Source organism: Serpula lacrymans (assembly GCF_000218685.1).
Source record: "Serpula lacrymans var. lacrymans S7.9 unplaced genomic scaffold SERLAscaffold_14, whole genome shotgun sequence".
Classification (NCBI taxonomy): Eukaryota; Fungi; Basidiomycota; class Agaricomycetes; order Boletales; family Serpulaceae; genus Serpula; species Serpula lacrymans.
In genome coordinates, this window is record NW_006763303.1 from 339907 (window position 1) to 350695 (window position 10789).

General features: G+C 47.2%; 4 protein-coding genes across 4 annotated transcripts; 1 reads left to right on the forward strand and 3 right to left on the reverse strand.

Annotated features, from left to right (window-relative positions):
- Positions 1-349: 349 nt before the first annotated feature.
- On the reverse strand, positions 350-4757 carry SERLADRAFT_452925 (uncharacterized protein; the record flags this gene model as incomplete). The annotated part of the gene is made up of 17 exons (XM_007322902.1): positions 350-524; positions 577-656; positions 706-829; positions 889-946; positions 1001-1350; positions 1414-1603; positions 1655-1743; positions 1798-2470; positions 2530-2642; positions 2725-2832; positions 2884-3044; positions 3102-3223; positions 3272-3555; positions 3618-4037; positions 4093-4251; positions 4307-4379; positions 4461-4757. The coding sequence occupies 17 exons, from the start codon at positions 4755-4757 to the stop codon at positions 394-396; spliced, it is 3432 nt and encodes a 1143-aa protein (XP_007322964.1).
- Positions 4758-5105: 348 nt separating this feature from the next.
- On the reverse strand, positions 5106-6601 carry QCR2 (uncharacterized protein; the record flags this gene model as incomplete). Its single annotated transcript, XM_007322903.1, has 5 exons — positions 5106-5195; positions 5249-5326; positions 5377-6157; positions 6219-6340; positions 6398-6601. 5 exons carry the CDS (start codon positions 6599-6601, stop codon positions 5106-5108), a joined length of 1275 nt encoding a protein of 424 aa, XP_007322965.1.
- Positions 6602-6764: 163 nt separating this feature from the next.
- SERLADRAFT_452928 (uncharacterized protein) lies at positions 6765-8258 on the reverse strand (the record flags this gene model as incomplete). The annotated part of the gene is made up of 5 exons (XM_007322904.1): positions 6765-7456; positions 7508-7629; positions 7684-7739; positions 7807-7940; positions 8007-8258. The coding sequence occupies 5 exons, from the start codon at positions 8256-8258 to the stop codon at positions 6965-6967; spliced, it is 1056 nt and encodes a 351-aa protein (XP_007322966.1).
- Positions 8259-9624: 1366 nt separating this feature from the next.
- SERLADRAFT_477606 (uncharacterized protein) lies at positions 9625-10403 on the forward strand (the record flags this gene model as incomplete). Its single annotated transcript, XM_007322905.1, has 3 exons — positions 9625-9728; positions 9787-9966; positions 10022-10403. Coding segments are annotated over 3 exons (666 nt in total), but the record flags the coding sequence as incomplete, so codon positions are not given.
- Positions 10404-10789: the final 386 nt, after the last annotated feature.

The window sequence follows — 10789 nt, forward strand, 5'->3', positions numbered from 1 at the left end:
CCTGGCGCTGTTGGTCAGAGTTGGGGCAATACCAGTCCTCGTACTGCCATCGGTGATAACAGGGCACCTTGGGGTACTCCTGCGCCTCCAGGTTTCGGCACACCCCGTCCTCCGATAGGGAACTCTCTCTGGGGTAACGTGAGCCCGAATTCTGATTGGCATGCTCCTACCAGTTTCTATAGTGGTCCTTTTGTTAGCCATAATCCTTCACCGCCTCCCCATTCCGGTAATTGAACTGTAGTTGATTGCCCAAGTAGCAAATTAGTACATCGTATCTTGATACTTTCTTTTATTCTTTGCTTCATCCCGCAATGTTCTGACTTATGACGAGCGTGCCACTAACAAGCAAAAATACATCATAAAGATCTGACATTGGAATGGGGTGATCAGAAATTACAGTTTGCTTGAAGCAGCGGGGGCGACTCTACTACGAATAAGTTTTATAATGTACAATGGAAGAGCGCTGATCGCCACGATTACAGCAACTTTCCAGGTGAAACGAGTGGAAACGACGAACTCGAGATCTGCAGCGAGTTGTTAATCAACCTAGAACACGAGTAACAGGAACAAACTCACCAAAGTACTCGGGTAGGAAAGCAATACTAATAACGTAGAAGAACAGTGTGACCACCTCCGAAATAACCATATAAATATGCCTGGAAACAATTTAGATAAAGATAGACTAGCACATTACAATGCACATACCAAGTAGTAATCTCCAATGCAACCATGATGAGTTCGTTGATAATCAAAGCCGTGAAGGATATTGAGACAATATTCAAAAATTCCGTTTCAAAAAGAACGAGTGACATCAACATGATGGCGGCGCCTAAAGTATAATGTTCAATGAATATCGGAGAAAATAGTGGACTGGGGCTGATATCGTACCTTGATAGACACTAATCATAAGCCATTGAAAGAAAGTCTTGTACGAAAGTGCTCGACCCTGTATATATAGAGTCAGTTCACAGATGCTCACAAGAATGTGGATGACACCGACCTTTGTCAATTCCTTGTACAACTCAGGGTATAAAAGAGCGAGGTCTTCATTGACATCGCGGTCTAAAACCAATGAGAACACTGGTGCCATGGTATAAATAGTCGCGTAGCCCATCATCAACCAGCCCTGATACAGCGCTATAGGTGCAAAATAGAAGATGGCAGAAAAAACGGCTTGCATGACTGAAATTATGAGTCCACGATGGATAACAAACTGGGCTAGCTTAGCAGAGCGACGATAAGAGTTTCGCCCATGCCACATCAGCAGCTTCGTTAGGAAACTGAACTGTGTCACCGAAAAGTCAGCAGCCAACGAAGCTTGCTTTCCTTCTTTGCCCACAATGCCAACACCTAAAAGCGATGGCGGAGAAGTTTCAGGTTTATATATGTTTATGACAAAAATAAGTCACTAACCAACGTCGGCTGCTTGTATCATACTGACGTCGTTACCGCCATCGCCGATGCAGCATACTCGCTTTCGAGTATGCTTTCGGATCAGTCGGGCTACATCAGCCTTTTGTGTAGGAGAACAACGGCAAGCAACCACAGCAGACAACTTGGTGGTGATTTCAACGAACTCGTTTTTATAGAGATTAAGGCAGAGCTAACGAGGAGTCGGTGATTATAGCTAATGAAAAATTGTGATGCACTCAACTTGTAAGGATTCTCCGTCAATCACCAGACAACAATCAAGCTTTGACTGCAGAAACTCTAGTTCATCTCGAACTTGGTCCGAAGTTTTCACTAAACGGGGTGTATATGAGGAATGAAGGTCATTCGAGAATGATATGGACGTACATTTGGCCACTTCGTGAATATATTGATTTCTTGCAACCAACTTCGTTGATATCGCAATACATCTTGCTGTCTCAATTTTGTCACCTGTAAGCATCCATATCTTGATTCCGGCGTTTCGAAGGAGTTCAAGTGTAGATTTGACGTCATCCTGCAATTTATCCTCAACACCCGTCAAGCCAAGCAACTCAAGGTCGCGTTCCAAGTACCCTGAAACAATAGCCGCCATGGCTTCATTACGACCCTCGAGCTGGATACTGGCCTCGTGGTGCTGTTGTTTGTATTCGGAGTAGAGCTGAGCACTGATTCGCTTTCGCGCCATCACGAGAGTTCGCAAGCCTTCTCTAGCCATATTACCCGTCTCTTCTTCTAACCAGTCATTCCTCTGCACAATTTTAGCCATAACCACATCTGCTCCCTTCTGAAGGAACGTGATCTCGCCGGTACTTGCATCGCGTACAACAATTCCCATTCGTTTCGATTCTGATGTGAATGGGAAGATGTCTAGCACATCATACGAAAGCTTTGTTCCAGAAGGCGACTGCAGCTCAATTCGAGAACGGTCACGGAAGACAAGAGTTAGTCCAACAGACTCGGTCCACTTAACAATAGCTACTTCATCTGGTGATGATGCTTGGTATGTAATGGTGCCGTCGTCGTTAGTCACAGGCGTGACCTAAGGAAGGAAAATATTAATTATCACCTCCTATTCGCAGGTGCGCATATACAACGTACATTATGGCAGAGGGCCAGACTGAGCACGACATCCCGAAGACGCGAAGACATATCTCGGCGGCCTCGCGTCGCAAGTTGAGCCCCTGTTGCCAGCGATCCATGCCGTGTATGACCTAAGTTCATATAGTGGGAATGAGGGTACGACCGATATATGAGTGCCGTCTTCCAGTTATGCAATGATATCAATGACTTTACCATGTTCAGTATTTCCGCCAAATGCTACAGCCAATTGATGCGCGACTTCATCCATGGAATCGAACCCATACGACATCGTTCCCATATGGAGTTTTTTCATCTCCATTTCTGAGGACTTTTTCAGTCATGTGTTAAACCAGGTGAAGAGATGAAACTGACCGTTTTGAGTGAGAGTTCCCGTCTTATCACTAAGAAGATATTCTATCCGTCCTAATTCCTCGGGGAGTGTGCTCGTCCGAACGATTGTGTTGGGAATTTCATTGTCATTCATGATCTGATGAGCATAAACGGTCTTTCCCATATCCAGGTTTACACGTAAACTGTGCGTTCGTAAGTTCGTAAGGGAAATGGATCATAATGAAGTAACTGCAGCTCACCTAATGGGGATAATGGAGGAGAACAGAATCAAGAAGCGGAAGACATATATGTACCATAATCCGCGAAAACCATTCAGAGCCACAAGAATCAGCGAAAGCGCAAATGTGACCGCGCATAAGATCTGACAATGTGTTAGCGTGAATAACCCAGATAACGACATTACACTCACTTTTGCAAGCCTGTTAACTTCCAAATCCAGTAAACCAACCTTGGTTTCTGGATGGCTTGTGTTCATGACGGCTCTAGTTTCGGATCCAGTATAAATAATAAAGCCGACAGCTGAACCAGCAGCAAGAACGGTATTTGACCATAACACGTTCTCGGCGGTTAAAGGCTCGACAGTCGGAACGGGGACTACGGGTGTATCAGGAATAGGAGAAGCGGCTGATAGGGGAGGTGAATTCATCGTGAATGTGCCAATAAACGTATGTATATCCTTGATTGGAGCGTCCGCTGGTGTTATGAAGCTGTATGAGTTGCGTCTTATGCTGCAAAGAATTACATAAACCACCTACCGTATATTTCAGCATCCAAAGTTAAGAGGTCCCTCTCCAAAGGCAATTTCTGACAAGCGGGCACCGCAACTCGGAGTTTCCAATCTGTTTCTCCATCCAACTGATCGGTCCTGATGAAACAAGTACCAGAATGATCGGATGTCCTGAGTAAGACCATATCTGCAGGTACTCTTTGATTCTTCTCCAAAAGCACCAAATCGCCGACTTGAAGTGAAGATGAAGGAACAGCGCGAGTATGTGGGCCATGGTCGACCATGTCCAGCGGAGAAGTGGGAGGATGGTCGGGAGGTACAAGGATGAGGTACTTTTGTGAATTCGCCTCACGGTCTCTTAAGTTCCGCTTGTAGTCGTCGTAGGCCTCCTTTCCCATTGTGACAAACAGGACAAACGCGAGAGGTGCAATGTATGTCAAAATAAAACCTAGTACAAATAATAAGAACCGAAATATTATATTTTGGAGATGCATGTCACAAACCTATCTTCAGCGCCGGAACAAATTGAGAAAGGGCGACCAGCAGAAAGTAGAGATTAAAGAAAAACTTGAATTGTTCATAGAAAACAATGGGAAGAAAGGTGAAGGCGTTGTATTTCTGATTTCGAACAGTGTTCGGTGGAAATCGACTCTGCAGTTTATCTGGCGGTTTGGTTAGGGGATATTAACTTCAATTTGGAGTATAAATTCCACGAACCCGGCGGTCGAAAAGGTATTATTCTAGACTTATCATTCTTCGCAACACTGCGTTTACTCAAAGTTGACGAGCGCTATCCAAGGGGTTTTAGCAGAACGTCGAAATGACTATCACCATAGCTCACGCGTGAAAGTGTTTCTGGCCGCTTTCTAACCTTTATTTCAATATCCTCGTCCTCGTCTTCAGAATGACCATTTCGATCAACATTACCGAGCAAGGTCGCCTCTTCCTCTGGATCATCCGCGTATCTCTCTCTCTGCTTCCCTTTTCCATTCACACCTCTGACATTCCTCGTCGAGGCGGCTATTGCAGCTTTCACAGTTGAGCGCATTCCGGTACTAGTATCTTCAGTGTCTTCGTAGTCTCCGTCGTGTTCACTGCTGTCTAATGGAGTGTAACCCGCTCTAGACTTGCCAATTCTACCGATGGAATGAAGAGGGATATCCGACATAGACGTACTCGGACGCTTGTTCAACCGTTTTTCAAGAAAGCCAGAGTAAAACCAAGATTTAAAAGATGTCCTGGAAGAGTCTAGGAGAGAGCTAAGGCTCAAAGGAAAGCAGCGCTGCTGCGAGTACCAGTTCAAGGTATGCTGTGAACAAGTTCTACTATGATCACGCGTATCCGCGCCTGCGCCGGCCCTCAATCGGACACCGGATGTACAACATTCGGCAGACTGCTCGCTTCAGGCTCGAAAATGATATTACAATCAGCTTACAGTAGACCTCGCCGAAAAGAGGAGAAGTATATATTTTATAGTTGGAAGGGCGTAAACTAACATATAAATCTAGTGTCTAGCTCAAAGCCCAATTTCATCAGAGAACGGCAGTGCGTGTATATCACCGACAGCCACATAAGTAGGCTTCCCCTTGACGATGGAGGAAACAACCTGTAAATTGATAATCAATCATGGTTCTCGCCCAAAATATGGTGATACATTACCTTGGAGAAAGCAGCTGCGTCTACTTTGTCCAGTGCCAAAATAGTGGATTCGATGGAGGTCTCAGAGCCGGAGAAAATCTGCAGAAACATCAGCTCTCTATGCACAACACAGAGAAGGTGAACCATACCTTTGCAGCCAAGGTGTTTACGATACCCTCTCTACCATCCAGGGCACTAGCAGCGCTGAACTTGGCTTTTGCTATAGCCGTCTGCAGCTCGTCGCCCTTCACGCCAGCCGACTCTTTGAGTGCTTTTGTTGCAACTGTTGCAGCCTCTTTAACGCCCTGGGCAGTCGAACCTTGAACTAGAAGACCAAAGAGCGTTGCATCCGAGTATGGCAGAAGCACAGTTTGAACGGATGTTCCTGCAGGGATACTAGTGGAAATGGGTGAAAGACCCTGAGACCACTTCACCGAGGGCTGAGGCGACAGATAGGCAGACAGCACAGAAAGTGCAGGGTCAGCTGGGCCAGTTGTACCAAAGCCAATAAAGACCGTCTGAAGGCCGCCGTGCGATTGTATGCGTGTCTCGCCACCAAAGTAAGACGATGGAGAAGTAGCAGGAGCTACGGAGGACGCGGCAGACGCAAGGGATTTTTCAACCAGCTTGGCAAGCGTCGACTGGTCGATGCCTGTACCGACCACAGCAATGTTGCCCTTGCTGAATACTGACGAAGCATATGACTTGATTTCCTCGGTGGTAATGGCGTGGTGTGGTGAAGCAAAAATTGACGAACCAAGCCCGGAACGGAAGGCAAGTGCATGAGCGGCCTCGACAGCGAGCGTTGCAGAGTCCGAGGAAGCAGCTTGGCTCTCAGCCTCGACCACTGGGACAACGTATTCGTCGTACTCATGACGAAGGTATTTTCCAGAAGTAATGAATGATGAAATGAGGTCCACGAAGAAGGGCCTGTAAAATGTCGGTTCAGGGATGGCAATGTTGGTAGCACCCATGTTACAGTTACACTCACTCGTCACCTCGCAAAAACTCTGCAGTCAAAGCCAGGTGCTCCCGAGACAAGCTCGAAGAAAGAACACCACCGTAAAGTTCGCTCTCTCGGACTGTTCCTAAAGCCGATCGTTTGGCAGTGCTCTAAAGTGTAGTTTTGGATGAAAAGTTGAAAGATAAAGTGTGTATGCAAACAAATACCTTGAAAGCAAAGTTTTTCAGTGCATGAGCAACACCAGGTTTAGTCTCATATCTGCTTCCAGCTTTGATGAGGAACGTGACGGCCGAGGTGGGTTGTCCGTTGTCTACCGCCGCAACCTTCACGCCAGCGGTGTCAACGACGGTAGCAAAGTTGCGCGCTATACGCGACGCATTGCGTGCGGCCGACGCTCTTGCAGCAAGCATCGAGATACTTTGTAGAAAAGGACGTGTCTGGTCTGCTCAAAAGCTTTGCGCTGTTTGCGGTACAGCTCGGTCGGAGTTGGTTCGCTGGCGGTAGACTCCGTTTTTATCCGACTCACTTACCCCCGCATATGATAAGTATCGAACGAGGCTGTAGGACAGCAGTACGACTATATATTTTTTGTTAACAACAACAATGTCATTCGATAGCATTGCAAAACAGTTACAACAAGCGGCAAAATGCCTTACACAAGATCAACAACGAGAACACTGGGACAGCAAGAAAAAAGAGCATAGCAAGAAAAGCAAGAAGATAACCAAGAAAACAAGTTTGCATAATTTTGTAGCGACCCTAATCTATTCTTTTCACACCTTCGTAGCCCACACAGTGTGGTAGACACTGACCATCCCACGCACGGTGTTCATGTCGTTCAGAAACCTACCAACCACGTCCTCCAGTTCCCACTCAAGCATCCCCACATCGCGGAGCATGGGCTTGAGACTATCTGCGAAAATTTCCATCGCAGCCTTATAAGTCCTACCCACGCTCTGCATACCCGGGTCTTCATGCCAGTCACCAATCGGGATAAAGTGCTCCTGGACAGTGATGTCCTCAAACAACCCGGATTCATGAATCCATTGAGGGATGTCGGAGGTGATTTCACGTAATTGACGGTAGCGAGCGAGCCTATCGTTGATGACACGAAAGAAATTCCCCGCCCCAGGTGCATAGGCGGAAGTGTGAAGTCGAGAGTTTGGAGCGTATTTGACATAGCGACCAACTTCACCTGAGAAGAAAAGGCCGCCTGGGCGCAAGACCCTCGCAACTTCTCTCAACATGGCCGGATAGTCCACGACCTGAAAACACATATCAGGTACATGCACGAGGGCGTGATACAATAGACTAACCGCCAACGACACACTGCGTGCGTGGACGAAATCCATAGTATTGTCGTGCCATCGCAACAAGCGATTAACGTCTGCCATTTCAAAATGCACATTTGCAGGCGGCTCTCTCGTTGCGATTGGGACTGGAACAGTTTGTGTTGAGTCTCAGTGTGTAAACAAGTAAATACAGACTATACCAATATCCACGCCATGAAATCTGACGTGTGTAAATTCGCTTGCCATATCCATTACCCTACGTAAAGCGCATCCTAAGTCACGCTCGAAAAGTCATTGATTGAGTATCGGATGATCAGACTTACCATTTGCCTGTTCCTGTGCACAAATCGAGCACGCGTCTGTGCATCCCCGGTGTAGGGGTCAAGATCTGGGCAAGTGGGACAACATAATTCGCATTGAGCAGCTGGCACAATGCGTCATGTTGAAAGTTGAGCCTCTAAAAGGGCAAGCATACGCGTCAGTGTCGATAACCTGGGGACAACGCCATTTGAACGCGACGTACTTGCTGTTCAGGCCCATCTACGGGCAATGGATAAGGCAAGCCACCATGAGAATGGAAGAGTCGGCCATCCCGTTCATCGAAATAACCCTCAAACTCGTGAGGTTGAATTTCAGTGAGAACGGAGGATGTATCCGAAGCAGCGTCCGAGTCATCAATGTCTACATGATTCCCGTTTGTTACTGTAGCGAAAACCTGATTGTCCGGCTCGTCGTCTGAATCCTGAGCGGCTTGTCGAGACGGGTCTATGGCCATGACAAAGAAAAAGCGAAGGGAAATGGGGGAGTCAGGACGACACCCGCCTGAAGAGGAAGGGAGATGAGAAGAGAGCTAAATCGGACACAGCAATCCCTGAATTTTATACCGACAGTAAACTCAGCGAAACAGTAGAAGCTGGACACGAGGACAAGCGGGCTTTTGGAATGGTAGTTCAGATGGGAATGATCCACGGCAACGTGTCGGTAGTGAGGTCCCCAGAGGGAGACCAAGCAAGGGTGGGTGCGGGTGGATGATATATAAAAAATGACAAAACAAGGCTAGATGATTTGAGGACGAGAATTTGAATTTATGTTGCGGGTTTCAGGTGGACTGTTCGAGGAATGAATGATTAATGTGGAGGGCATGTTCAGCATCGATGGCGGACAGGTGATGGAGTCCTGATCAGGAACGGATGGAGAAGAATAACCCAATGAAGTGCAAGGGCTGGGGGAAAGCCGACATTTACGTGATGGGACCAGAATAAAGAGCGGGCAGACAAATGAAGACAAAAAAACGAACCGAAGGTCCTGAACCAAGTTCGACGTTTTTGATGCGGCGGTTGCACTATCTGAAATCTCTTGCTATCGGCATCTGATCCACCAATAGACCAGGATTCTACCTCTGGGATCAATAAAAAAGACGCCTATGTGACTGGGTACGGGTTAATTCTGTCTGCCTTCTTACGGCGTGTTCTTCGCGCGGTACCGCTAATCCTGAGTAATTCTCAGGTACTATGGATGTGACATATTTTTGACACACTTGTCAGCCAACAAACGATTCACTGGCGGCAGCGGAAGCAAATTGGCTTCCCTCTTCTGTGCAGGCTGATTGCTGAAGAGCCGTTGTTTCTTCGCATTACGTAGATCCCTGCAGGGACACTCAATCTCAGCACACGAGCAAGATAAACGACACGCACCAGACGTTAGATCTCTGACACGTTGACTGTGAGTAGCCGTTGCAGCACTATGGGGATCCCTGCCAAATGTAGATGCGCTAAGATGCGAACAAGTTAGCACTTTGATCGTTTCTATGAATGCCATCCTCTCTTTCATAATAATTACGCTTACTTACAGGTTTGGTGCTGTCTAATTGCAGCCTGTTAGGCTGACGCTGACTGGTGTAGGTCCCTGTAATATTCAGCGACGAGAGCACCGTCTGCTCGCCTCGCGTTTCTACAGCCAATGTTTCACGCGACTGGCTAGCATCACGTGTTTCGTACATTTTTTATTGTGCCCCTATCGCCATCAAATAATGTGAGACGCGTCTTGCTCTGACTCCGACCTCCCAATCTCATTTATAAAGAGCAACGTGTAGCATACTGTGGGGAACGCGTCCCCCTTCTTTTTCTCAGCTCTACACCACCATGTCCGACTTGGACGACTTCTATGCCGAACAAGAGAGAAGGATGAATCTTCCAGATGAACATATCGATGATTATCTTCGCCGTCTCAGATATCATAAGAAAAGGTAAAGTAACGACATGATACGTTTCTTTGTTTCCTCTCAGCCTGAATCCAATGTGCAGTGGGACTCACGCCCGCGCCAGTGTCTACACGCCTGTCATAGATAAGAAGATCAATGAACACCAGCAAAATTATACCCAGCGCGAGGATGATCATACACGCCACAATTCTGGACTTCTGGTAGCAGATACTAACATGGTCACCGCATCGAGAATCACAGAACCTTCCCCTTCTTCTGGAAAGTACGACGGCACGTTCCTTCGAAAACCACATATATTCTGACCTTGGCGTTCACAGCCTCAAGCGCAAGATGCTTCAGCCGAGTCAAATTAAGGTGTCTCTCGAAAAGAGGCTGAAACATAAACACGAGCCAACTCTTGAAAACGTTTTGGTGGATCCCAGTATACAGCCTGCTGTTATCTCGCGTAATGAAACTTCCGAGTATGTCCCGTTACATTCGTCTACTGTTAATGAGCACTTTGATAAAAATGGGTCAAGACGCGGAACAGTGATGAACATTCCTGGAACGGATTCCGTCTGGCACTCGGTCTCCAAAAAGGATGATAACCAAACATTGCACGCTGGGGTCTCCGGCCAGAAGCCGGATGCGCGAAATCGGCATATATTTTCTGTTAGCAATCTGGAACATGTTGCCGCCCATGTAAAGGATATCGATTCGAATGATCAATGTGCTCAGAGTGCAGAGTCACCTCCTGCGACAGTCAAGGAAACCGATGTCATCAAGTCTGTAGCGAAGTCTAAAAGTGGCAGTTACGATCACGGTGAGGGTTCTGGAAAAGGGATAGTCAAATCTGTCGCGAACGCGACGACCGTCCGCAGTCCAGCGCCTATCTTGGGTCAGGTACTCCAGAGACCTCAGCCTGAGGTACAGGGTGTATCTGTTATCTCTGATCACCGTCTTCCAGCTGATGAAGGCGGCAAGGCCATCAAAGCGCCAACGACAAACCTAGCTATTCTGACAGCTGATGCTACCCACGGTCTCAGCGAGGCTCCTTCGTTTTCCTTCGTTCCTCCGTCGTCTTCTCATAGTAGAGAAGTTAGCAC